Here is a 24993-nt window from a genome sequence, read left to right as displayed (position 1 = left end):
ATTTGTGGCCTATAGACTATTGCACATTCAAACAAAACACAGAGAAAAGAATGTCCAACAGATAATGCGTTCAGGAACGTATCAACATACAAACTAGCTTGTGCCCAGAAATAAAACATGGATACCAGACACCACTGCAGTCAAACCTGTCTTAATTTGCTTCTGATTTAATGACCTTTAGAAACTGGTCCAAACTGATTATCAGCAATACATTGTTTCTGCTTTTTTTTTTCTTAAAAAAATATTTTGAGACCACTTTTGATACACACACATATAATTCTGTGGTCATAACAGACAAATATAACTTTAGCGAGACTAAACAAAAGTGCAAAACTTAAAAAAAAATTAAAAAATATGGAAGCATAAGCTAAATTTTTCTGCATAGCTGAAATCTATTTAAAGCAAGTCCTTGTTGCAGGGGTAGGAGGGGGTACTGACAGGAGGATAAAGCAGTTTTTTCTTTTAATGTCTTCTGCACATTTAAATGATGCAAAAAATAATTTCACTCCATAGGTTTGAAAACATTTCACAGACAGTTCATCCCTATATCTTTCGACACCATCGTCGTAGCGGTGCCTCCGTCTGCAAGGTAAACAGTGGTGCTGGATTTGGAATGCACTGCCCTGTCTTTGCCATTGTTGTTGACCTCACAGTCCAGTGGTTCAGTGGAAATGACCCAGGTGGAGGGGCGCCACCGCTTAAGAGAATAGGGAGTTTTCACTCGTTTCTTGATCTTTTCACCAGATCCTGACTTGCCATCTTGTGTTGAGTCACCTACTGAAAATAAAAGTGCAGAAAAATGAACTATACATAAAGAAACTACTAAAAAGTGAAAATTAGGATTGTAAATGGAAAAGAGATCAAATGAATGTCTACAGGAGAAGCTACCAGACGTTTCTTGAAATTCATGATGCCAGATAGTATTTTTCTAACTTTACCAAATTATTTTTGAGACTCTTTAAGCACAATGTTTCTATAATTGGTTGAATTATTCCATAGGCAAGGAAGAAAATACAGAAAAACCTAAAAAAGCAAAAACAGAGGAGAAAATTCCAAGTTCTCAACTATATTCTCAAATCCTTTGGTTACTAGTAGAAATCCTAACTTGGCAAAATGCATTTAATCTTTCTATTTCATGATCAAAGCAGGCAGCTAGAATATAATTATTTTTCAGAAGAATGACATAAACACGAGAGTGTAAATTTTCTAGTAATTTCCCCTTCCCATAACTGACAAGACATTTTACAGATGTAGACCCTTGCTATAATTTATGTCAACTCTTCAATACAAGCTACTCAAGCAAGGGACTAGATTCTACTGATTTTTTGACAACCTAATCCCATTAGCCCATTTTGTAGTCTTTGACAACAAACATAAAATGTGACTTCTTCGTAACTGCTATCAGTCTAAAAGAAATATCATTTTGTACAATAATGACTGTTTTAGTGAGCTCTCCTGTCTTTAGTGAAGATTTTAGTGAGCTCTTCTGTCTTGTGTTATAATCCCTCAGGGCCATAAACCAAGTATCAAGTTATTTGTGTAAGTGGCTAAGGGCCCCATAGCACAATGCCACAGGCACACAGCTCCTGAAAAAACTGACATGAAAAACCAAGAATAACTTTGTAATTTCTTTACAGTGACTTTTCTGAATTTTCTCTGCACTTTTCAGATTTATTAAGATTAGTCTGATAAAGCCTAAATGTGTATATAATAAACAAAGTGCTTCTAAAGTTGTATTGGTATCATTTTACTCGGATGCTTTAAACTAGAAAGTGCAAAATCTCAACTATGCACAGCAAATATGTGAGCTGCATTATAAGCCAGAAGCTACATAAGATACACATTAAGTTGGTAATTATTCTGATTATTTTGACACTGACTTTTCAATTATCAGCAAAAAAATTATCTTTTAAAAAACAAGTGTCTAATTACTTTTGAAATCCAACCAAATGTGGTAAAAGTAAATAATTGCTAGCTGAAACATAATCTGTTTCTAGCTAAGTATATTTAAATGGTCTCAAAATCCCTCCATTTACACAATCCCTCCACTTACACTGCAAACTGCTGCCATCAAGGACATTGGTGGCTGAAAGATCCAGAGAATTAGGCCTCTGTGCTCTTCTAGGCTTTGATGGTCCGGGGTCTGCTACTGTGCTTGGAACACCCTGTGTGGGAACTTCTTGCTCAGAACATGGATTGCTGTTGTTGTTGTTGGAATTAGTTCGCCCCCCTTCTAGGGGCCGTTCTCTCCTGTCCACAAGACGATCCAGAACACCTTCATCATGGCCAGCCTGCTGCTCTCGTCTCAGTAAAGGTTCATGCTCATCAGGACTGGAATTAATGTTCAGCCGAGTGTCCTCACCAATGAATTGATTCTGCAGCATTTCTTGGGCTCTGTGTGCCACTGTGTTAGCTGTCTGGCCAGATGGTACTACCCCATTGGCATACTGAGTAGTGGCAGTATGGGAATTAACGCTGTGGTTTCTACCTGCCACACCATTCATAGTGACTGTCACTATATGAGGTTCTGCAGCATTGATTGTATTCATCTTGGCAACTCCAGTTTCTACTTGTTTCAAGTTTGATTTGTGCTTGCTGCCAAATTTCAGTCTGGGCTCCTTTGTCGAATTTTTGGTGTTTAAAGGCAAACTAGTAGGTCTCTTAGGAAGGTTCTGTTGCTTGGGGAGAGGATAGATCTGAGTGGGTGGGACATCAGGAATTAAACATGCTTGGCCATTTGCAGCCTGTGTGAAGTCCTGCTGCCCAGTCACTTCAACTGCAAGCTTTATAAGTGGGTAAAGCAAGCTAGAACTGGTACTGCTCAGTGGGTCTGGCCCACTGAATTGTTTAAGAGAATGCTCCATGAGATTCTCATCAGAACTTTCCTTGAGGTTTTTATCGACTTCTTTTGGGTCCAGCTTGTTGGTCTCCAAGTCTTCTTCGGTCAGTTGTAAGCAGACAGGGGTTGGCCCGACTGGCTGTGAAACATTGGTGGCATGCAGACTTGTTTCGTCTGGGTATGGCACCTCGGATATAGTGGTCATGCCAGTACTTGGAGTGAGGCCAGTGGTGTTTGTGGTTGTTGTGTTGGTAGACAAGCTGGTGACGCTTGTTTCAGGGCTGGGGATTCGAGCTTGTGCTTGCTGCCGTTCATAGTTAATTGAGTTTCGGTTCTTTTCCCCTATAGTCAAAGGTGTGCTGGACATCGAATGCTCAGAGGAAATGTTCTTCACAATGCTATCAGTGTGATGGATAGAATCTTCAATGTATGAGGAAGAAGAATAATCTGGATAAGGGCCAATCTTTGGCACACGCCTATTGTGTGACAGGTTGCTTAAAGAAAGAAAAAATTGTCACATTGAGAATACATTTATGACAAAGTGACTCTTCAAGTTTAACAACTCTGATATTTAAAGTACAAACTGCCTTCTCTTTTATTCCTAATCCACGTTATTCTTGAAGCTATTTAAAAATTCTAACCAAATGTTAATCCAGTATTGATAAATATTAACTAATAATTTGCTACAGGCTAGTTTAATGCCATTTAAGCCTATCAGAAAACTGATGGGGATCTATATGATTTTTATAGATGTTCACTATTTTAGTTTATAAGAGTTATTAATTTAAAAAATCTCCCCTATAGTTTCGTAATGTTAGCAAATATGTCTTTACGAATTGTATATTTGCTCAATTAGACATAAATTTCCAGGAAAGAAGGAACCAAGACACTTGTCTTTTGTGTTTCTGTAATTCTAGATACACAGTGGCTACTCAACAAATATTTTACCAATTAAGTTCCAAATGGTAAAAAGAACCTAAGCTTTTAGGCTATTCCAAAGTGCTACATTAAGTGGCATATTCTAGCAAAGAAACATATCTATCTAGGTAGAGACTGAGCCATATCAATGGAAGTCCTTGAGCCTAGAGTATAAGGCAGAATGTGACACTCAGAATAAAAAAAATTAAATAAAATCTAAGACTCAGAACTGTTCTCCAGTTTACCAAGGGTTTTACACTATCACATCTTGAGAATGATGGTTCTTGGGCAGCATACTGTAATATATTTATGTTTTAAAAAATAAAAGCCAGGCCAAGATATCTGAGCTACCCAATATTGTTCACTGATAGGTGAACAAATACACTATATGATTCTACTTATATGTTGAATCTAAAAAACCAAACAAATGAACAAACAAAACTAAACAGAAACATAGGCAGGGATACAGAGAAGACACAGGCAGTAGCCAGAGAAGAAGGGGTTGGAGGGAACAAAAGGAATAGGTGAAGGAGACGAAGAGGTATGAAACTCTACTTTCAGAATGAATGAGTCATGGGTATGAAATGCATACTGTGGGGAATATAGTAAATAACTATGTGATGTCTTTGTATGGTGATATGCCATAACTAGACTTATCTTGGTGATCATTTTGAAATGTACAGAAATAACAAATCACTATGTTGCATAATACAAACAAACAAAATGTTGTAGGTTAATTATATTTTCTTTAAAAACTCACAGAAAAAGCAATAAGATCCGTGCTTAACACAGGCAAAGGGGAACAGGTAAGGGGAAGGGGATGAAGGCAGTCAAAAGGTCCAAGTATTCAGTTGTAAAATAAATAAGTACTAGGGATCTAATATATAGGATACAAACAATTAACACTGCTCTATGCTATATATGAAAGGTGTTAAGACCGAGTTCCCTGGTGACCCAGTGGCTAAGACTCTGAGTTTCCAATGCAGGGTATGCATGTTTGATCCCTGGTTGGGGAACTAAGATCCCACACATTGCTTGACATGGCCAAAAAATTTAAAAAAAATAAATAAATAAAATGAAAACTGTTAACAGAGTAAATCCTAAGAGTTCTCATCACAAAACTGTTTTTTACCTATTTCCTTAATTTTGTATCTATATGAGAATGATGAATATTCATTGTGATAATCACTTTATGTATGTAAGTTAAATGATCATTCTACACATGTTAAATTTATAGAGTGCTACATGTCAATTGTATCTCAATAAAACTGAAAAGAAAAATAACATAAAAGTGAGGGGTAGTTTAAAATCAAGTATAAACAATCAAATATAGACAATGGGAACATTAACAGATACCAGCATTACAGGAGAAAAGCAACAACTAAAAGAAAAGTGCTATGAAGAAAAACTGCTGAAGTTACGAGGGGAATGGCAGGAAGGGGAGGAACAGAAAAGGTTCTGTATTGCACAAGAGGGATGGAGGGAAAGAATCAATACAATGAACCCTAGCGTAGAATGAATGTGAGATGAATTATGATTTGAAGGAAAATTCCAAAGTCAAAGGACATGAAAAGCACCACGTAAAGGGTAGAACTGAATGGCTCAGGAGGCAAAAATGGCCACAGCAAAGGAAAGCATCAAAAAAAAAAAAAGACTTCCTCCTCCCAGTTAAGAAAGTTAAAGCACTTAAAGTAAAAGTAGCTGACTTATGAGAGGTACGAATAGCATACTAAAAAGCACACAAAAAACACAGAGACAAGGGGTGATGGAAGCAGAAGACTATCTTCAAGGTATCTGTAAGGTGAGAAGTTTATATTCAGAAATGCTAATTTCTATCTTCCTTAACTTGCTGATATATTACTAACAGAAATGAAGGTTTATATCCTGAGGGTAGTTCAGTCCAAGCACGAGCAGTGTAAACCCAATGTGAGATCCATAGTTCAGAACAAACTTTCTTAAAAATTAGAACAACAGAAAATATCAAAGAAAATGATTCAAGAATTCAGTTATTTTTTATCTCAATTTTCCCTGCTTACTCTTTCTTTTCTGAATGCATCTCTGAAAAATTTTAACATGTTTTATTTAGATAAAATGAAAATTTGTGGGAAGACTTTATCCCATAAGACAGAATGAAGAAACACAGACTACATGGTCTGAAATGTTTCAAGTTTTAGAATTTTTTCTAAAAGTCCTTCTAAGACGTTCTAATAAAGATAGTTAAAAAAAAAATCATAATTCTAAGAAATGTCTCATAAAGTTCACGATGGGACAAAAAGACTTATGAACTGCTTTCAGGTAAAGTAGCAGCATTCTATAAAGAAAGACCACTGGGGGAGGGGGGTTCATGTTTGGGAATGCATGTAAAAATTAAAGATTTTAAAATTTAAAAAATAAAAACTAAAAAAAAAAGAAAGAAAGACCACTGGACAGGGAGTCTGGAAACCCCAGGTTCCAGTGAAGCAATGGTTAGATATATATGCAAGTTCACGGTTCTATTTGCTTTAAACAAACAAATTTCAGGGGAAAAAGAAATAATAACCACAAAGTATAATCAAGACAAAATAGTATGCAGAAGTGCTTATAAAACTTTTGTAACAATGAAACTTTATTATTGTAGCGAACTTTGTGCATTAACAGACAAAGACTAATCTTTTACTGTATTGTTAGCTATAAAAACCCATGGATTTCATCTTGCACTTACACTAAACAAGAATATTCAGAAAAAGAACAGGAATACTGAAAGAAAAGTCATGATATTAGACTGCACCAATTAATCACTGTATGCTTAGACTGTTTTAATAGTATTTATTTTCTATTCTCTAGGATCAGGCTTAAATTCTGACAGACGGATTCCAAACCCTTAGTGTCTTACCGCTCATTCTGCATAGCAGTAGACATTGGATTGACTGTTGGGCTCACAGACTTGTTTCTTTCCCATATCATCATAAGTTCAGCCATCCTCTCTTCAGCACACTGCGCAGTAAGCCGAGCCTCTGCATCCTGGTCCCAACAGTCTTCGATTGTCTCCTTGAGTGATCTCACTGCCTGTAATAAAGTATATGTCAAACACTGTATCTTACCAAACATAACTGAATTTTTTTAGTAACATGAGGTGAAAGAAAAAATTAATTTTATTTAACCAATATTTTACATAGCTATAATAAAATATCTTAAGACATCAGAGATTTGTAAAGGGCCATATTCTCAAAAGGTGAGGAACAAGTACGGTAAGAAAATTTTAACTGAACTCATTGAAGAATTATCCACAAGAGTAAGCAGTTGTAGTAAGTCATATGTATCTTCAATGCCATGTGTTTATGTTGTTGTGGATCCACAGCACTGTTATTTCAATCAATAGCCACTAATTCTACTTCAAAAATGAGTTTAAAAAAATTTGACACTAGACTGTCTTCAATCTCTAAGCAGGCTCTTCCTCCTTTACTCCTAGTAGTGTGCTTCATTCCAATCATAAATCTTAAAAGCCTGATATTTTCTTGTTATTTAAACTAGTTTCATTAGCAGTATCAAAATCAGTCCTATTCTGTAACATTAATATATATCAGCAATGAACAGCAGTGTTCCGTTGGAGAAAGTCGGTGCAAACTCCCTTTTAAAAGACAGACTTTATATACTTTGATGGACTGGCATCCAGAATTCTTACTCACTTGTACTCTCATTTTTTTATTAGGTGTCAAGCTCTTTACCTGCCAGTACATTTCTTGTGTCTTCAAAACACTTTCAAAATAGTAAGGCCAAGATTGCCAGATTTAACAAGTAAAAATAAAAGATACTACTTAATTTTAGTTTCAGATAGTTGGACAAACCATTTTTTAGAGTAGGTATATTCTCGCCAATTCATAAATCAAAGTATTTTATCTGGCAAGACTGTTTTAAGCTAAAAATTCCTGTGAGGAATCTTGGTAACATTTTTAATGTTTCCTAATAATTTGTGTTCTGTAACAACTTGAACCTTGGGTCTCTGGGAAACATCTGTTGTTGCTGTTGTTCAATCACTCAGTTGAATCCGACTCTTTGCAACCCCATGGACTGCAGCACACCAGGGTTCCCTGTCCTTCACCATCTCCCAGAACTTGCTCAAATTCATGTCCATTGAGTCAATGATGTCATCAAACCATCTTGTCTTCTCTTGTCCCCTTCTCCTCCTGCCTTCACTATTTCCCAGGATCAGGGTCTTTTCTAATGAGTCAGCTCTTTGTATCCGGTGGCCAAAGTATTGGCGCTTCAACTTCAGCATCAGTCCTTCCAACGAATATTCAGGATTTATTTCCTTTAGGATTGACTGGTTGGATCTCCTTGTAGTCCAAGGACTCTCAAGAGTCTTCTCCAACACCACAGTCCACAAAAGCATCAATTTTTGGGTGCTCAGCCTTCTTTAAGGTCCAATTCTCACATCCATACCTGACCACTAGAAAAACCATACCTCTGACTAAGTGGACCTATGTTTGCAAAGTAATGTCTCTGCTTTTTAGTATGCTGTCTAGGTTTGTCAGGGCAACATGATAGTGTTCTTTCTGAATATAGGCTCACTGTGTACACACACCATGGCCCACCCTTAATACCATTTCCCCCTGGCTCTTCTGAGTTGGCTGCCTCAGTACGGTACTGCTGATTCTCCAATCCTGCCCAGAACACAGATCAAAGAATATATCTTATGAGACTCAACTTTACTTTGAGTTTTGAAATCTATTTAAAAGTATGTTCTAGGCTGTATTGAGTAAAAGTTAAAATATGAACAATAGACATAAACAACAACTAATAATCTTTTCATTAAGCAATAAAAATCTACCTATTTCTCAAGATATGGAAGAACCGGAAGAACAGACAATGATAATCTTGCGTTTAATAGCAAGTGCATCATCTCCCTGAGGTAAAAGTTTGGTGTTTATAAGTATGGTTGAGTCTGTTATCGATAGTAGTCATGTTCTATAAAGTTGCTGTGTACTGAATTAATGATGAAACATTAATCCTAGAGGAAATACAGGATTAGGGACCTGTGAGTCTCTGAATATAACATTTTCGTCAAATGATCAATAAATAATCTCGTTTTACCTGTGTTTCTGTTTAAAGACACCTTTTAAAATATAGTAAGTTTAAGTCAGATAGAAAAGGAGAAATACTAAATGACATCCTTTATATGTGGTATCCAAAAAGAAATGATACAAATGAACTTACAAAACACAAAGAGACCCACAGACTTAGAAGACAACTTATGGTTGCCTATACACACTGCTGTATTTAAAATGGATCACCAACATGGACCTACTGTACAGCACAAGGAACTCTGTTCAATGTTATGTGGCAGCTTGAATAGGAGGGTAAGTTTCATGAAGAATGGGTTTATGTATACGTATGGCTGAGTTCCTTCACTGTCTACCTGAAACTATCACGACGTTGTTAATCGGCTACACTCCAATACAAAAAAGCAAGTTAAAAAATACATAAAATCACTTTATTACCTTGTACTCATGATCATAGCACTACACCTCATGCCCTAATGGAGTTTATCTAGAACATGTTTTCCTTTCTTCATAAGGAGTAGCAAACCTTTCTTGTGCTTAGTAATATCACATAAGAGTTCAGTGTTATACTTAAGGGCCATTTTAAATGGTGAAATCATAAAAAAATGCAAAAATAAAAATGCGAAAAATACGGCAGTGAATACATTGCAAAAAAGATACTTTTTCACAATACAAGAGATGAAACATGAAAGCCTTATTAGACCTTCAGTTAGGGACATGTACATCTGAACTCAAATTTTTCACTGTTCTGCACACATACACAAATGACTGGGACAGTGTTCTGACTACTGATTTTGGGATTGCAAACACACTTTGGCCAGCAGTTGAATTCCAAATATGAAATTCGTGAATAATGAGGAAAGACTATACTTAATGGATTTAAAAACGACTTGGATTTTAAGATAACTCAAGAAACTCAAGAATCAATTATAACTAACTTTTTATGATAAATGTACCTCTAAAACCTAGTTATATACTTACCTTAGTAGATTTTAATATTGGTTTGAAAAAATGAACTGGTCGTTAAGTTATGAACAGAGGAATTTTTCTTTTCCTTTTGAAATAATTTCAAACGTACTTTTCTTTTCTTTCATGATCTTGACATTTTAAAAGACTAGGTAGACCTAAAAGTAGCCCAGTTACTTTTGAAAATGTTCCTCAATTTATCTGATATTTCCTTCTGATCAAATTCAAAGTTTGCATCTTTGGTAGAAAATCACAGGAGAGATTTCTGTCCTTCTCACTGTTCTTCCTATCACGTACAATTTTTTATTTGTCCCATTATTAGAGAAATTAACCTTAACCACATGACTAAGCTGGTGTCTGCCAGGTATCTTCCCTGTAAAGTTCCATTTTCCCTTTAATAATTAATCACTGTTTTGGGAGGGGGAGAGTACTCAAAGCTCCTGTATATATCTTGTTCTGCATTCAACTTTTCACCCATTGGTTTCAGCATCTCTTGCTGTTTCTTGGATGAATCAATTATTTCTGTGATGCTTGCCAGTAAGAAGACATTTAAAAAGTGATAGTAAATACAGGAATATAGATAAACTGCATATAAGTAAGAAAAACAAACACCTTTAAAATATGCTAAAATGCTCAACCTTATTCACCATGTTGAGGTAGTATAATGAAGTAGTTAAGAATATTAGTTCCAAATTTGTAGTATTAGTACCAGCTTAAACAAGATCCTGTTTTCAAATACTGCCTTTATTATTTACTAGGTACAAATCAAAATAAGATTTATTTTTACCTAACACATTAACTGATGAGAAGAACTGACTCACTGGAAAAGACCCTGATGCTAGGAAAGGTTGAAGGCAGGAGAAGGGGATGACAGAGGATGCGCATCACTGACTCAACGGACATGAATTTGAGCAAGCTCAGGGAAGCCTGGTGTGCTGCAGTCCATGCAGTCACGAAGAGTTGGACACAACTGAGAGACTGAACTGAACTGAACACATTAACAAAGACAAAATTTCATACCACCTAGTGTGAGTGATGGGAAAACAGGCACTTATATATTATTATTGGGAGTACCATCAATTTGGAGGATAAATTGGTATTTTAAAACTTTCCCATGAAAAAACCTCCATGTCTGGATGGCTTTAGGAATGAATTCCACCAAACATTAAAAAAAAAAAAAATCATGCCAAGTCTTCACAAGTCTTCCAGAAAATCAAACAAGGGAGGTTATTTCCTAATTCATTCTTTGAAGACATTAGTCAAAACAAAGCAGAGCAAGGAACTTTGGGAGGAAAAGCACTGAAAACTTCGCAAATATCATAATCAACTTTACTGAAACTCTGGATGTTAGTCAAATGTTTATAGGAACCAACTTAAAAACATAAATGGAAGGAGGAAGACCACTGAAACAGGCTAGGAGAACTCTGTCGTGTTTTAATTTAGTGCTGCCCCTGGAGTGATGGCAAGTATGAAGATGGCAGTCCGTTTTTCCCAAGACAGGCACCTGTTCCCAGAGGGAGCCGAGTAACCTTGTTTCCAAGGAATTATGCTATCTGTTTTGACATGTCTTCCCGTGAAGATCCAATACAATAGGCCTGTCTTTGTTCTGCCTAACTCAGAACTCTCTTAGCATAGGGAAGTGGCTATGACTAAGTGCAGAACATTCTTTGGAAAAAATGAAAGACCAAAGAACAAATGCTATAACCTGGGGCAAAATATAATAGTTGAGGCACACAAAAGAAATGCTGAAAGTCAAGGAAGAAAAACTGGGTGTGAGAAACTTTGGGGAATAAGGGCACTGAAAAGCTTCTGCATATACTGAAGAATCTAAAAATCCACACCCAAGTTCACGGCAGGATGCATGCTCAGAGAAGATCACAAGCTTTCAGAGCTGACTGGCTCAGCCAATGAGAAGTCTTGGCTCAGTACTAGTAGGAAGTAAAGTGTTAACAAAGGGCCCCAAGACAAAGCCAATCTGCAATGACTTGGAGAGTCTTTTCCTTTTTAGTTTCCTTTTCGTCCATAATGATATCCAAAACATGTGATTTAAAAACAAAAAACTATAAAGCATGTGAAGAAACAAGAAACTATGCCCCATTCACAGGAATGAAGAAAGGAACAGAAACTGTCCCTCAGGAAATACAGACATTGGAGTTACTGGCAAAGACTTTAAATATGCTCAAAGAACTAGAAACCATGGATAAAAAATGAAAGGAAACTGGGAAAACAACGTCTCAACAAATGGAGAATAGCAATTAAGAGATAGAAATTATAGAAGGGAGTTAAAAAGACACTTGGGAGGTCAAAAGTAAAAACACTTAAATGAAGAATTCACCAGATTGGTTAATTGAGGCTTTGAGCAAAGAGAAAAAATGAATTACTAAACATGAAGACAGGAAATAAAAATTACCTAGTCTGAGAAGCAGAAACAAAAAAAGAATGAAGAAAATGAATAGAGCTTAAAGACTTGTGAGGCACCATTAATCTCATCAAAATACACAACATGAGTGACAGCCCCAGAAGAAAAAATAGAGACAGAATATTTCAAGAAATAATAATTCAATAACTTCCCAAATTTAGTAAAAGAAATGAATCTACACATCCAAGAAACTCAATGAACTCAAAGAGAGTTCCATACTGACACATTATAATCAAATTATAAAAAGCCAAAGAAGAAGAGAGAATCTTGACAGCAGCAAGAAAAGCCAATTGAAATATACAGTTCAGTTTGGTTCAGCCACTCAGTCTTGTCTGATTCTTTGCGATCCCACAGACTGCAGCAAGCCAGTTCTCCCTGTCCACCACCAACGCCCAGAGCCTACTCCAACTCTTGTCCACTGAGTTGGTGATGCCATCCAACCATCTCACCCTCTGTGGTCCCCTTCTCTTTCCGCCTTCAATCTTTCCCAGCATCTGGATCTTTTTCAGTAGACAAATATAATAAAATATATCCCTATCGTCATTTGATATGACTAGAGCCCGTATCAAAACATTTGATGACTGCATTTATGTCAAAATCATTAACTTTCTCATCTAACACAAGAGGGAGCTCTATAAAGGCGGAGGCTGTATCTAGCGCTCTCTATATTAAGCACACAATACACAGGATTCATTTAGTGAATGTTAATGAATAAATAAGCTGAATGACATTGTATTAGTTTCTTAATGATGTGCAATAAGTTCGAAATTCAGTTCACTTCAGTTCAGTCACTAAATCATGTCTGAATCTTTGCGACTCCATGGACTGCAGTATCCCAGGCTTCCCTGTCTATCACCAACTCCCAGAGCTGACTCAAACTCATGTCCATTGAGTCAGTGATGCCATCCAACCATCTCATCTTCTGTCATCCCCTTCTCCTCCTGCCTTCAATCTATCCCAGCATCAGGGTCTTCTCCAATGAGTCCTTCACATCAGCTGGCCAAAGTATTGGAGTTTCAGCTTCAGCATCAGTCCTTCCAATGAATATTCAGGACTGATTTCCTTTAGGATGGACTAGTTGGATCTCCTTGCAGTCCAAAGGACTCTCAAGTCGTCTCCAGCACCACAGTTCAAAAGCATCAATTCTTCAGCACTCAGCTTTCTTTATGGTCCAACTCTCACATCCATACATGACTACTAGAAAAACCATAGCTTTGATTATACAGACCTTTGTTGGTAAAGTAACGTCTCTGCTTTTTAATATGCTGTTTAGGTTTGTTCCCTGGCAGTTTTTAAAATGGGTTTTTACATTCATTAATTTTTAGAAGATTTTGGGTTGTGTTACTACAGATATGTTTTGTAATTTCAATGCAACTATGAAGCAAAATGTCTTCATAGAAAGGGGGGATATTTCATACAGAAACTATGTATTTGCTATCTAATACTAGTACTAGACTGTCACTGCACAGAAGTAGCAGTGCTATTGACTGTTGCACATGAGATCTAAATGGATTTATTGGAAGTGAACCAAATATTACTTATTTCTTACTTAGCAATCTCATCCAAATTGAGAGTAAAAAGTTCGCAGAAAAATATGCATATGGTGCATATCCCATAATGGCAGGGTTGCCAAAAGGTACTTTAGAACAAGTAGTCCAATTTCTCTGGTGAAATAAAACCATTTATGGAAGATGAAGTTGTATTTTAGTAGATAAAATTTCACAAAGAGATTTTTCTTTGAAGCATACTCTGCTGTGAGGCTGGCACATCTAATGAACCCTGGGAAAGGATTAAGCCTCTTACCTGACATCAGGGACCTCTTTTAAAAAATCTGTCCCAGTTCCTTCAGTAAAGTAGAAAGTAGAGGGAAGGGGAGGGGAGAGAGAGGGGAGGAGGGAAGGTAAGCCTAGGGCCAGAAAAGTCAGAAAAGCCAGTGGACGGTGACTTTTAAAACACCATTCCTCAAAAGGCAGCAGCTTCTAGTGACTAACATAGGATTTTCACTTCCTCATTTATGAGTCCAAGCACAATAGTACATTGTGCCAAGGACGTTTACACAACCATAATTCTACAAAATCCCATGTTTTTATTTTATTAAAAATATTGGATCAATCTGTATACAAAATATCATTTAATATCGTATTATACTAAATTATTATACTGTATTACACAAATACACTATTATAAAACTAGGAGCGGATAAATGAGAGACAACAATAAATAAGAATAAACATAATATTTAAAGTTATAATGTGAACTTCCAGAAGAGAAAGTTTAGGAAAAAAAACAAAACCTCAGAACATTGTTAACATAAATTACTTCTAAAGGTAGAAGAGGAGTAGGTAATCTTTTCTTTTCCCATTTCCTATTTTAGCCATTCCATTTAATTTAATTTTGTTTACCATATATAAGCATAACTTTAATTCTTCTAAAAGGTTTTTAAAATAATACAGGGTACTATTATTAATAAAGAGCAATTCAGTAATTAGGATAGATAATGAAATACTGAAATGGAGAGAAAGTGATAAATCTGTATATGTAATGACATGAAAAATTAGTGAAAAAACAAGCTTCAGAAATGACAGTGGATAATGAGATGATCCTACTCACATTAAAAAAAATATGAGTGTGAATATACCTATTGTATGCAAATGTTTGTTAAGATGCTTTTAGAATTGTAGCAACAATTTACTGAAAAGGCAGGAGCCTCTGAAAATATTTCAGCATTGTAAACTTCATTTTTAATAAGCAGAATTTATACATGGCACTTTGGTTTCTTTTTGGTGTAGTTTAAATTTCTATCAGTCAGTGAATATTTAAGTCTGCACTAATTAACATTTTTGGTACCACTCTCAAGAGAATAAATGGAACGGAATTTCAATCATGTTTGAAATATTATCATGTTAATTATTCCAGCTGTTACCCAATGTGGCAAACTGCAGACATAACAGTTAGTCTCTCTAAGGAGTATTTTATATTTGAAGAAAACAAATTAAAACACCTCCAACTTTGAAAATATACAGCATCATACAAATCAAGTAAGTTAGATTTTTGGCATCAGACAACTCTAAAAACTATTACCATCAACAATCTATTTTTGCTTCAGGCAACATTTGAAACGTATTCAGTCCTAAGTCCTCTTTTTCAATAATTTAGTTTTTCCTTACCAGGCTATTTTCTTTCCAAGCTTCTGGGAACTTGGGTCTCTGTTTTTCCCTAGACACCAGAACCTGCATATCTTCAAAAGTGGGATGATTTCCAACCTCTGTCTGAAAAGCCATCTGGTATTCTGGTACAGATTCACCTGTGAATTTTTTTAAAAAAGGAGTAAAATTTATTATCATTTTGGGTTTCATGCATTATTAATAAAAGCTCTACTTATAATAGTCTTTGTTTGATAAATTAAATGTTGCTATAAATTAAATGGTAGCTACAATGATGGGCAATTATTTTTAAATGGTTTCCAATATTACTGATTCGGGGGGAGTGAGGGGTGGTGATGGACATTATTATATACATGATGTTTAATGCTTAAACTATGCCTGAATTCTTATCCCATACAGGGAATTGAGGGTGGTGAATACGAGGAGAAAGTCCAGGATCTAGTACAACGAACATATCTGTACAACTAAATATAAGTGGTGGGTTGCACAATCATGTCTTATCACATCACTGGCTCTATTACAATCTAGCCAAATCTATCAAATGTCACAAAAATTTTTAAGTTAATGACCATCTGACAAAATCAATATACTGATTCTTCCCCTTAAAAAACATTATCTAGATCAAAGATTTTAAAAATATCATGAACTGTTCTATCACTGTTTAATAACTCTATCACCAATATGTAATAGAGAATCAGCTGTTTGTGATAAGAAACTTATGCTTCTTACAAAATTTGATCAAATTAAACAATTAACATATTGAGCCACACAGAAGACCATTGGGACCAACACTTAGAAAATCAATAGTTAAGTCAAACACTTGGCAAAAAATACAACAGAGACTCTTCTTGTCTTCTTGGGCCTCCTCCCACACCATTAAAATGACAGGATAAATTAGAAGAAAAGGATATCAGGATGGAGGACAGACACTTAGGTTGTAATCTTGGCTTCATCTCTACCTTGGAAAAGTCATTTAACTATTCTGTGTTTCAGTCTTCCTGTCAGCACAATGGCAGTGTCTGCCTTCCTTATCTCCCTCACATGGAGATAAAACTCATAATTACCCAGAGAGAAAGTACATTACAAAACATGCAACTGAAGTTTTATGCTTCAATATGAATATTAAAAAAAAACATATATTTGCCATCCACCAATATTTTTTGAGGAGAAGGTAATGGCAACCCACTCCAGTACTCTTGCGTGGAAAATCCCATGGACAGAGGAGCCTGGTAGGCTGCAGTCCATGGGGTCGAAAGGAGTCGGACACAACTGAGCAACTTCACTTTCACTTTTCACTTTTATGCATTGGAGAAGGAAATGGCAACCCACTCCAGTGTTCTTGCCTGGAGAATACCAGGGATGGCGGAGCCTGGTGGGCTGCCGTGTATGGGGTTGCACAGAGTCAGACACGACTGAAATGACATAGCAGAATATTTTTTTGAAAAGTTACAAAACTCAATTCTATAATTTATGTAGCATTGCTCACATTTTTTGGAATATTGCACTACCTATAAATACAAAGGATATCTTCACGTACTCTGTAAACATTTAAGCATACTTAGTTTTTTATCAATAAGCATCAACACTGAACTTGAAAGACACAACTCAAGTATTTCATCTGCCACGTAGTGTATCACCTTCTTTCATGAAACCTCATATGATAAACCCTCAACCCATACCATCTGTTAACTATACTTAGTTACAGATACTGTACTAGTATCTCTTCTGTATTTCTGAGACAAATACACAACACAGATACACACTTTCCAAGCGTTATTTTTTCTTCAAAAGTTCATTCAGTAGAATAAATATTTACAATTTTACTTATTTGCTTTACTCAGATCTAAATTATAATCAAAAAACATGCTGAATGAAACCAATGCATAATCTTGTTTTGTGAATGGAATGCCATTAAGAATTATCAAATTACTACTAAATCTTCATGGTTCTCATTTGTTACTTGTATGTCTCTAAATAGTTCAGAAACTTTCTATCTCACTTCTTAATCTACATCTGTTCTTTTCCTCTTTCTTTCTTTCTCCTGTCTTTTTTCTTCCTTCCTTTTCTTCCTTTGTACAATATAGAACCAAATTTATTTGTACTGTTAATATTCTACAGAGAGAGACAGCCAGCCATCAACACAGACTGTTTCCATTTAATAAAATGGAATAATAAAGCATGTGAGGCACTTGGAGTTCTATCACAGAAGTTTAAAGAATATTTTATAAGAATTTTACAATCAATATATGCTTTCTTCAGGTTTATTAAAATGTCTGTGGAATATTTACACCTCATTTCATTGTTAAAAATGAAGTGCCCTGTATCCACTGCCTGTGCTTTCTTAATGTTTCCCTGTAATATAATTTCTGTAATATTTCTGTCTTCTCTATTTCACAGAAACTCCTCTATGAATACCAATGATCTCCTCCTATTCAAATTTCAAGATCAATCCTCAGTTCTACTTCCTTTTGACCTTTAAATTACATATATTTCTATCAATCTTGGTTCTTAATACTTTCTAACACTGACTTCACCAATTCTATCATTTCTCGGTTTCCTCTGTATTTTTATCTTCTTCACTGACCTATAATGGTGGAAGTGGCCTAACATTCAGTCTTTACTTACCAGTGTTTCTTTGTTTATTCTCTTAGGGGAGTGGAGTACATCCACTCATAAATTCTGAATTATCATCTCTATGTAGACAATTCCCAAATAAACATTTTAATCTTAAATTCTTCATTCTTAGAGTTCTTCAGCAGCTTCTCAAATGCTCAGAAGGTGCATAAGGAAAATTATAAACTGCTAAAGCCATCAGAGACCAAATTTTCAGTAGTCTATCAATACTCCATCCAAAAGTTACCATAATTAACTCATCTTTCTGATATAAACCAGGACTTTTTCCTAAGCTCCCGGCTGGCACCCTTACTATTTCTCAAACCTTTGAATATTTCTCAGTTTTCTAGACTGTCTCCAATAGCTAATGAGAACCACAGATTCCTTTTCTACATTTTATCTCACATACACTTCTTCTTCACCATTTCCATATCTAAGATTACAGGGTACCTCAATACAACTCTCTTCTTTTTCCTTTATTTTTATTTTAAATTGCGGTTAAATGTATGCAACATAAAATTTACCATTTAAACCATTTCTGAATATAGAGTTCTGTGGCACTAAGTGCATTCACAAAGTTGTGCATTCATGTCCAGGACTTTTTCTATCTTCCTAAACTGAAATTCTGTATACATTTAAAAGTAACACTCAATTTCTTTTTCCTTTTTTAAACTCTTTCTAACATTAGTTCAATTCATCTTATATCTCCATTAAAATAGTATTCTGCAAACAAGATTTAATTGCCTTTCCTGTGCAAACATTTGATATTGCACTTTATAATTTACCAGTCCAAAAGCAATAGCTATTCTTTGAATGTAGTAACTGTTCAAAAAAACGTTGCTGATAGCAATATACTAACTTAAGCTGATACAAGAATAATTTTAGTCACACATGCTTCTAAAACACAAAAGTTCTGGATTAAGATTTTTAAAATACTATGGCCGAAGTTTTAATAATAGAAATTAAAACTTGTAAGGTTCCAATAATATGTGATACTACTGTAATCACTGCTATTTCCAGAAAAACACTTTGAGTACCCATTCAGTCAGTCATTTCAGGAGCTCAGTTGTGTCCAACTCTTTGTGACCCCATGGACTGCAGCATGCCAGGCCTCCCTGTCCATCATCAACTCCTAGAGTTTACTCATGTCCATTGAGTCAGTGATGCAATCCAACCATCTCATCCTCTGTGGTCCCTTTTACCTCTTGCCCCCAATCCCTCCCAGCATCAGAGTCTTTTCCAATGAGTCAATTCTTCGCATGAGGTGGCCAAAGTACTGGAGTTTCAGCTTTAGCATCATTCCTTCCAAAGAAATCCCAGGGCTGATCTCCTTCAGAATGGACTGGTTGGATCTCCTTGCAGTCCAAGGGACTCTCAGGAGTCTTCTCCAACACCACAGTTCAAAAGCATCAATTCCTTGGCCCTCAGCTTGCTTCACAGTCCAACTCTCACATCCATACATGACCACTGGAAAAACCATAGCTTTGACTAGACGGATCTTAGTTGGCAAAGTAATGTCTCTGCTTTTTAATATGCTGTCTAGTAACCAATACTTCTATTTAATTGCAAATATACTTCTAAATAATAACTGATTGACTTGCCAGTAATATAAATAATTATTAATTTGTTCCATTATATTTTAGAATTATAAACTGTTGATAAATGTTTACTCTTTTTGGGGGGCTGGGGAATCGCACTGTGTGCCATGTGCGATCTTACTTCCCTAACCATGGATAAAACCTGTGCCCCATGCAGTAGAAGCATAGATTCCTAACCACTGGACCACCATGGGAGGCCCAGATGCTCACTATTTTTGAAACAAGAACAACAAAAAAATCAACCGCACTACTAATCTGTTTTTATTAAGTAGTTCCATTTGTCCAATGCTGGGTCAACTGACTGCTTTCCATTTTCCCATGCTATCAATGCTGTTTTTCCTAAAATATCGAGACCACTTATACTGGAGAAGACTCTAGAGAGTCCCTTAGACTGCAAGGAGATCCAACCAGTCCATCCTAAAGGAGATCAGTCCTGGATGTTCATTGGAAGGACTGATGCTGAAGGTGAAACTCTAATACTTTGGCCATCTCAATGCGAAGACTTGACTCATTGGAAAAGACCTTGATGCTGGGAGGGATTGGGGGCAGGAGGAGAAGGGGATGACAGAGGATGAGATGGCTAGATGGCATCACTGACTCGATGGACATGAGTTTGGGTTAACTCCGGAAGTTGGTGATGGACAGGGAGGCCTTGCATGCTGCGATTCATTTGCGTGGGGGGTCACAAAGAGTCGGACACAACTGAGTGACTGAACTGAATTGATGTCAAATTATTTTTATACAACCTAGAACAGTGCAATGCACTGGTAAATACACTGGTAACTAGTTTAAATTTTTATTAATATATCACAATGACATTGATATAATCATAACAAAAGGAGAAAAATATAATCATTTTGCTATTTCAAGTTAGCCTCAAATAAATATTTACATTGAATGAGTTGTTCTTTCATGAAAGGAAGGAAGACAGACAGGAAGGCATGAAGACAAGAGAAGGGAAATTTTTTTAAAAAAGGAAGAAAAGGAGAATTTTTAAAAAGGGAGAAAAAGATAATTTAATGGATAATTCACTACTTCTAATTCCTTACTGAGTCAGTTCAGGAAACACTATGAAGTGCAGCTTGGTAAATACTCAGAGGGTGCATAAGGAAATGATAACTGCTAAAGCTATCAGAGACCAAACTGAATACACGTAAACTATTATGAGCAATTAATTAAATCACACTCAGATGCAAACCTGGTGTTCTTTCTAAAAAGTTTTTTCCGACTGACATCTTTCTGCTAATAATGTTTCTGAACACTAGATGGCAATGAACTAAAGGTTTAAATGAAAGCACAAACACATAGAAGTATACTTAATGTCGGTAGAAAAAATATGTAACTGCTTCACTTCAAAACATACGTTAATTTTGACAACAATTCCCTCACCTGGAAAGAGGTCTGTACATCTCATAAATATCTCCCAATAAATTAGTCCAAGTGCATACATATCTACTTGTTTCAAAGCTGATTCACAGTCCCTAAGGTTCACAGCTCCTTCCAGAACTTCTGGTGCCATGTATCTGATTGTGCCAACCTGATAAAAAAAAAAAAAAGAGTGATATATATTTCAGGAAATAATGTAGCATATTCTGAAGGGCATACATTAGGCTAGAAGTTATACATAAATTTCGGGTCAACAATAGGTCAATATGCTTATTTGAACCTAAGTATGGCACTGAACCTTTTTAGACCTCATTTTTTAAAACTGTAAAATACCCTTTTCAGAACATCTTGGTTGCTTCCAGTTTTCAGCAATTATGAATAAAGCTGCTATGAACCTTGATGTGCAGGTGTTTGTGTGAATATAAGTTTTTAACTCAACAGGGTCTATATACCTAGGAGTATGATTGCTGGAATACTATGTTTTCCAAAGTGAATACTATCTAGCATTCCTACCAGTAAGGACTGGGTTGCCATTGCCCCACATTGTCTCCAGCATTTGAAATTATTGTTTTTTTAAAACCATTCAAAGGCAATGGCATCCTGTTTTGATTTGCAGTTCTCGATTCATGAATCACATTGAGTAACTTTCACGTGTTTATCTGCCATCTATATACTGTCTTTGGTCAGATTTCTATTTAGATCTTCTATTTATTAATTGACTTGTTTTAATTCTTACTGTTGAGTTTTAAGAGTTTTTATATTTTGGATACAAGTCCTTTATCAGATATGTGTTTTTCAAATATATTCTCCCAGTTTGAGGGTTGTTTTTTCATTTTCTTAATATTGTCTTTCATAGAGTAGAAGATTTTAATTTTAATAAAATTCACCCTAACAATTTTTTCTTTAACAAAAAAAAAAAAAAAACAAACCCTCTTGAAATAATTAAGGTGTGATTTAGTCATCCTAGTCAATAGTGCTTATGCTTGTGTGTGCTGCTCAGTCATGTCTGACTCTTTGTGACACCATGGACTGCAGCCCACCAGGCTCCTCTGTCCATGGGATTCTCCAGACAAAAGTACTGGTGTGGGTTGCCATGCCCTCCTCCGGGGGATCTTCCCAAACCAGGGATCAAACCCAGGTCTCTCACACTGCAGGTATGCTTTACCATTTGAGCCACCAGAGAAGTCCAGTCAACAGTATTCCTCCTAATGCTTGACAAAAATAAGGTTGAATGGCAGTGATTTCCACAATGAATTGATGAACTTCATGCAGTGTTTTCTGTATATCTTAATTCTATAATTTCTAATATGCTATAACTGGATAAGGACAACCGTCCTGAGTACTTAGTAGATTTTTAAATTCAATTTATTATGTTTTAAAAGTATGTCAGTGTGATACCTTTTGTATACACTCACCTCACTAATGGCTGCATTATCTTCCTCCCCTGGGCGCACCAGTCTATTTCCAGTCAGCTTCATGGACAACCCAAAGTCACTAATAACACAGGTTCCATCATTTTTCACCAGAACATTTCTGCTGTTCAAATCTCGATGGGAAATTGCAGGTTTATAATGATCTGTTTGGATAGTTTTCAAATATTTATTAATGCTTCAATTGCACTACTGAACACAGAATGAGCAGGAAGGTAATATAAAGAAGACTGCTTTTTTTCTTCCCTATACTTTTCTAGTAACAAAAAGTACGTAAATAAAAATTTCAACTCACAATCCTCACTGTTTTCATTGTATTTTATAACATAATTCCTTTTGCATCTATAATTAATTAAACTTTAAACATTAAGTTACAATTACTAGTCAATAGGATCTTGCTTCTAATTTTAACACATACTACTTTGGTCCTTTTTTTTTTCCTCTAGTAGGTAAAGGAGGCAATTAAAAAAGGAATATTTGGTTAAAACAAAAAGTAAATTAACCTATGACAGAAAATCCCAGTTTTGTGCTGAGGCTTAGCTATATATCTAAGCCCACTACAGTTCTTCAAATCAAACTAGAAATTGTTTAGCAATGCATTGTTTTCTGATTTTATAAAACAAAATACTATTATACTCATTCTGTTACTTGTTTATCAAAAAACTTTTATGTTCTGTGAAGGCAGAGAGAGGACATGTTCTGCCTGAATTCAAAAGGCCTGACACACAGACACACACACTGCCTGAAAGAATATATCCAATCAAGGCCCCTAACTAAAATCATCATTCTTTTCCTCCTGATAAGAAAACCATGGAGGAGGGAGGAAGGAAGGAAATGATTGGGAGTTTGGAATTAGCAGATGCCAACTATTATATATAAAACGGAAAAACAACAAGGTCCCACTGTATAGCACAAGGAACTGTATTCAATGTCCTGTGAAAAACTACAATGGAAAAGAATATGAAAAAGAATATATGGGTACAGCTGAGTCACGCTGTTGTACAGTAGAAATTAGTAAAACATTGGAAATCAACTATACTTCAATAAAATTTAAAAAAGAAAACTTTATATAAATCTTATATTGAAATAAAACCACAGCTCTTACGAGGAAAAAAAATTCTATAGTACAATACTCAAAATTAAAAATAACTCCTTAGTTATATAAAGAAATAGAGCAATGAGAACAAAGTCAATGATAAATACAAACAGAATGCTTACATTTAGGCACAAAAAGACTCAGTATTTACATTTATTACTCTCATTAACATGTATTAAACTGCGATTTCACCAACAATAAAACCAAAGACAGAAGATAATGATTCCTTTGACCAAAAAGAAATGATACAAATGAACTTACTTATAAAACAGAAAGAGACTCACTTGTAGGGCTAGGGGAGGGATAGTTAGGGAGTTTGGGATGGTCATGTACACACTGCTATATTTTAAATGGATAACCAACAAGGACTATTGTATAGCACATGGAAATCTGCTCAATGTTATGTGGTAGCCTGGATGGGAGAAGGGTTTATGGGAGAATGGATGAATATAACTGAGACCCTTCTCTATTCACTTGAAACTATCACAACCCTGTTAATCATTTATAGCCGAATACAAAATAAAAAGGTCAAAAGAAAAAAAAAAAAAGGATTCCTTTGATGCAGGGAGGAAAACGCAATAGCACAACTGAAAGAAACATAGCAGTTACTAGGTTTCTAAGAGTTGATTTCTTTCTCATTTGTTCCCCTTCCTGCTTCCTAGTCCAGTCTTCCAAAGTTTGTACTAACATGGCTCACTCAACTAGTAAAAGAGCTGCATTTCTTATTCTGGATAAAACCAGAACATAAGTATATATGGTTTAATCTTGAGCTGATATTTATAAGAAAATTTATAGAGATACCTGAAAATGTTTGTATAACACCAAACCAATAATTAAGCTAAATTATCTCACACTACGAAAACTAGGTTAATAATGTGAAGAACGATGCAATGAGTCAGTAAGCCAGCCAGAGAGGAAACTAGGGTAATACTTTCTGATACTATTATGAAAGAAATAAAAGGTGGAACAACTGAGCCTGGGTTCTAGAGCCCAACAGTCACAACTATTGAAGTCCATATCCTTTCCCCACTTCCCCTTTGGTAACCATAGTCTGTCTACTACGTCTGTATGTCTGTTTTGTTTTGTAAATAAGTTCATTTATATCTTTTTTTTTTTTTTTGCAGACTCTACATGTAAGTGATATCATATGATATTTGTTTGGTTTAATTCACTCAGTATGATAATCTCTAGGCATGTTGCTTTAAATGGAATTATTTCATGGCTTAGTAGCATGTAACACAATATTCCCTTTATATGTGTGTATAATTTATATATATTCCCCTTTTATATATATCATATCTTCCTTATCTTCATCTGTTGATGGACATGTACGTTCCTCGGACATTGTAAATAGTGCTGCAATGAACACCGGGATACATGTATCTTTTTGAATTACAGTTTTCTCTGGATATGTGCCCAGGAATGGGACTTCAGGATAATAAGGTAACTCTATTTTTAGTTTTTTAAAGGAACTTTCATACTATTCTCCATAGTGGCTGTGCCAATTTATATTTCCACCAACAGT

At 35.6% G+C, this 24993-nt stretch overlaps 1 protein-coding gene across 1 annotated transcript in view; it reads right to left on the bottom strand.

Moving 5' to 3' along the window:
• Positions 1 to 526: 526 nt before the first annotated feature.
• BMPR2 (bone morphogenetic protein receptor type 2) overlaps positions 527 to 24993 on the bottom strand; it is a 145353-nt gene continuing 120886 nt past the window's right edge. The window contains 6 exon segments of the mRNA NM_001306123.1: positions 527 to 777; positions 2054 to 3333; positions 6630 to 6802; positions 15349 to 15485; positions 20946 to 21093; positions 22358 to 22518. Coding sequence (NP_001293052.1) covers positions 527 to 777; positions 2054 to 3333; positions 6630 to 6802; positions 15349 to 15485; positions 20946 to 21093; positions 22358 to 22518 — 2150 coding nt within the window.

This window comes from Ovis aries, chromosome 2, assembly GCF_016772045.2.
Source record: "Ovis aries strain OAR_USU_Benz2616 breed Rambouillet chromosome 2, ARS-UI_Ramb_v3.0, whole genome shotgun sequence".
Lineage (NCBI taxonomy): Eukaryota > Metazoa > Chordata > Mammalia > Artiodactyla > Bovidae > Ovis > Ovis aries.
Note: the sequence above shows the minus strand (reverse complement) of the source record. Positions and strands in the feature narration are given on the sequence as shown.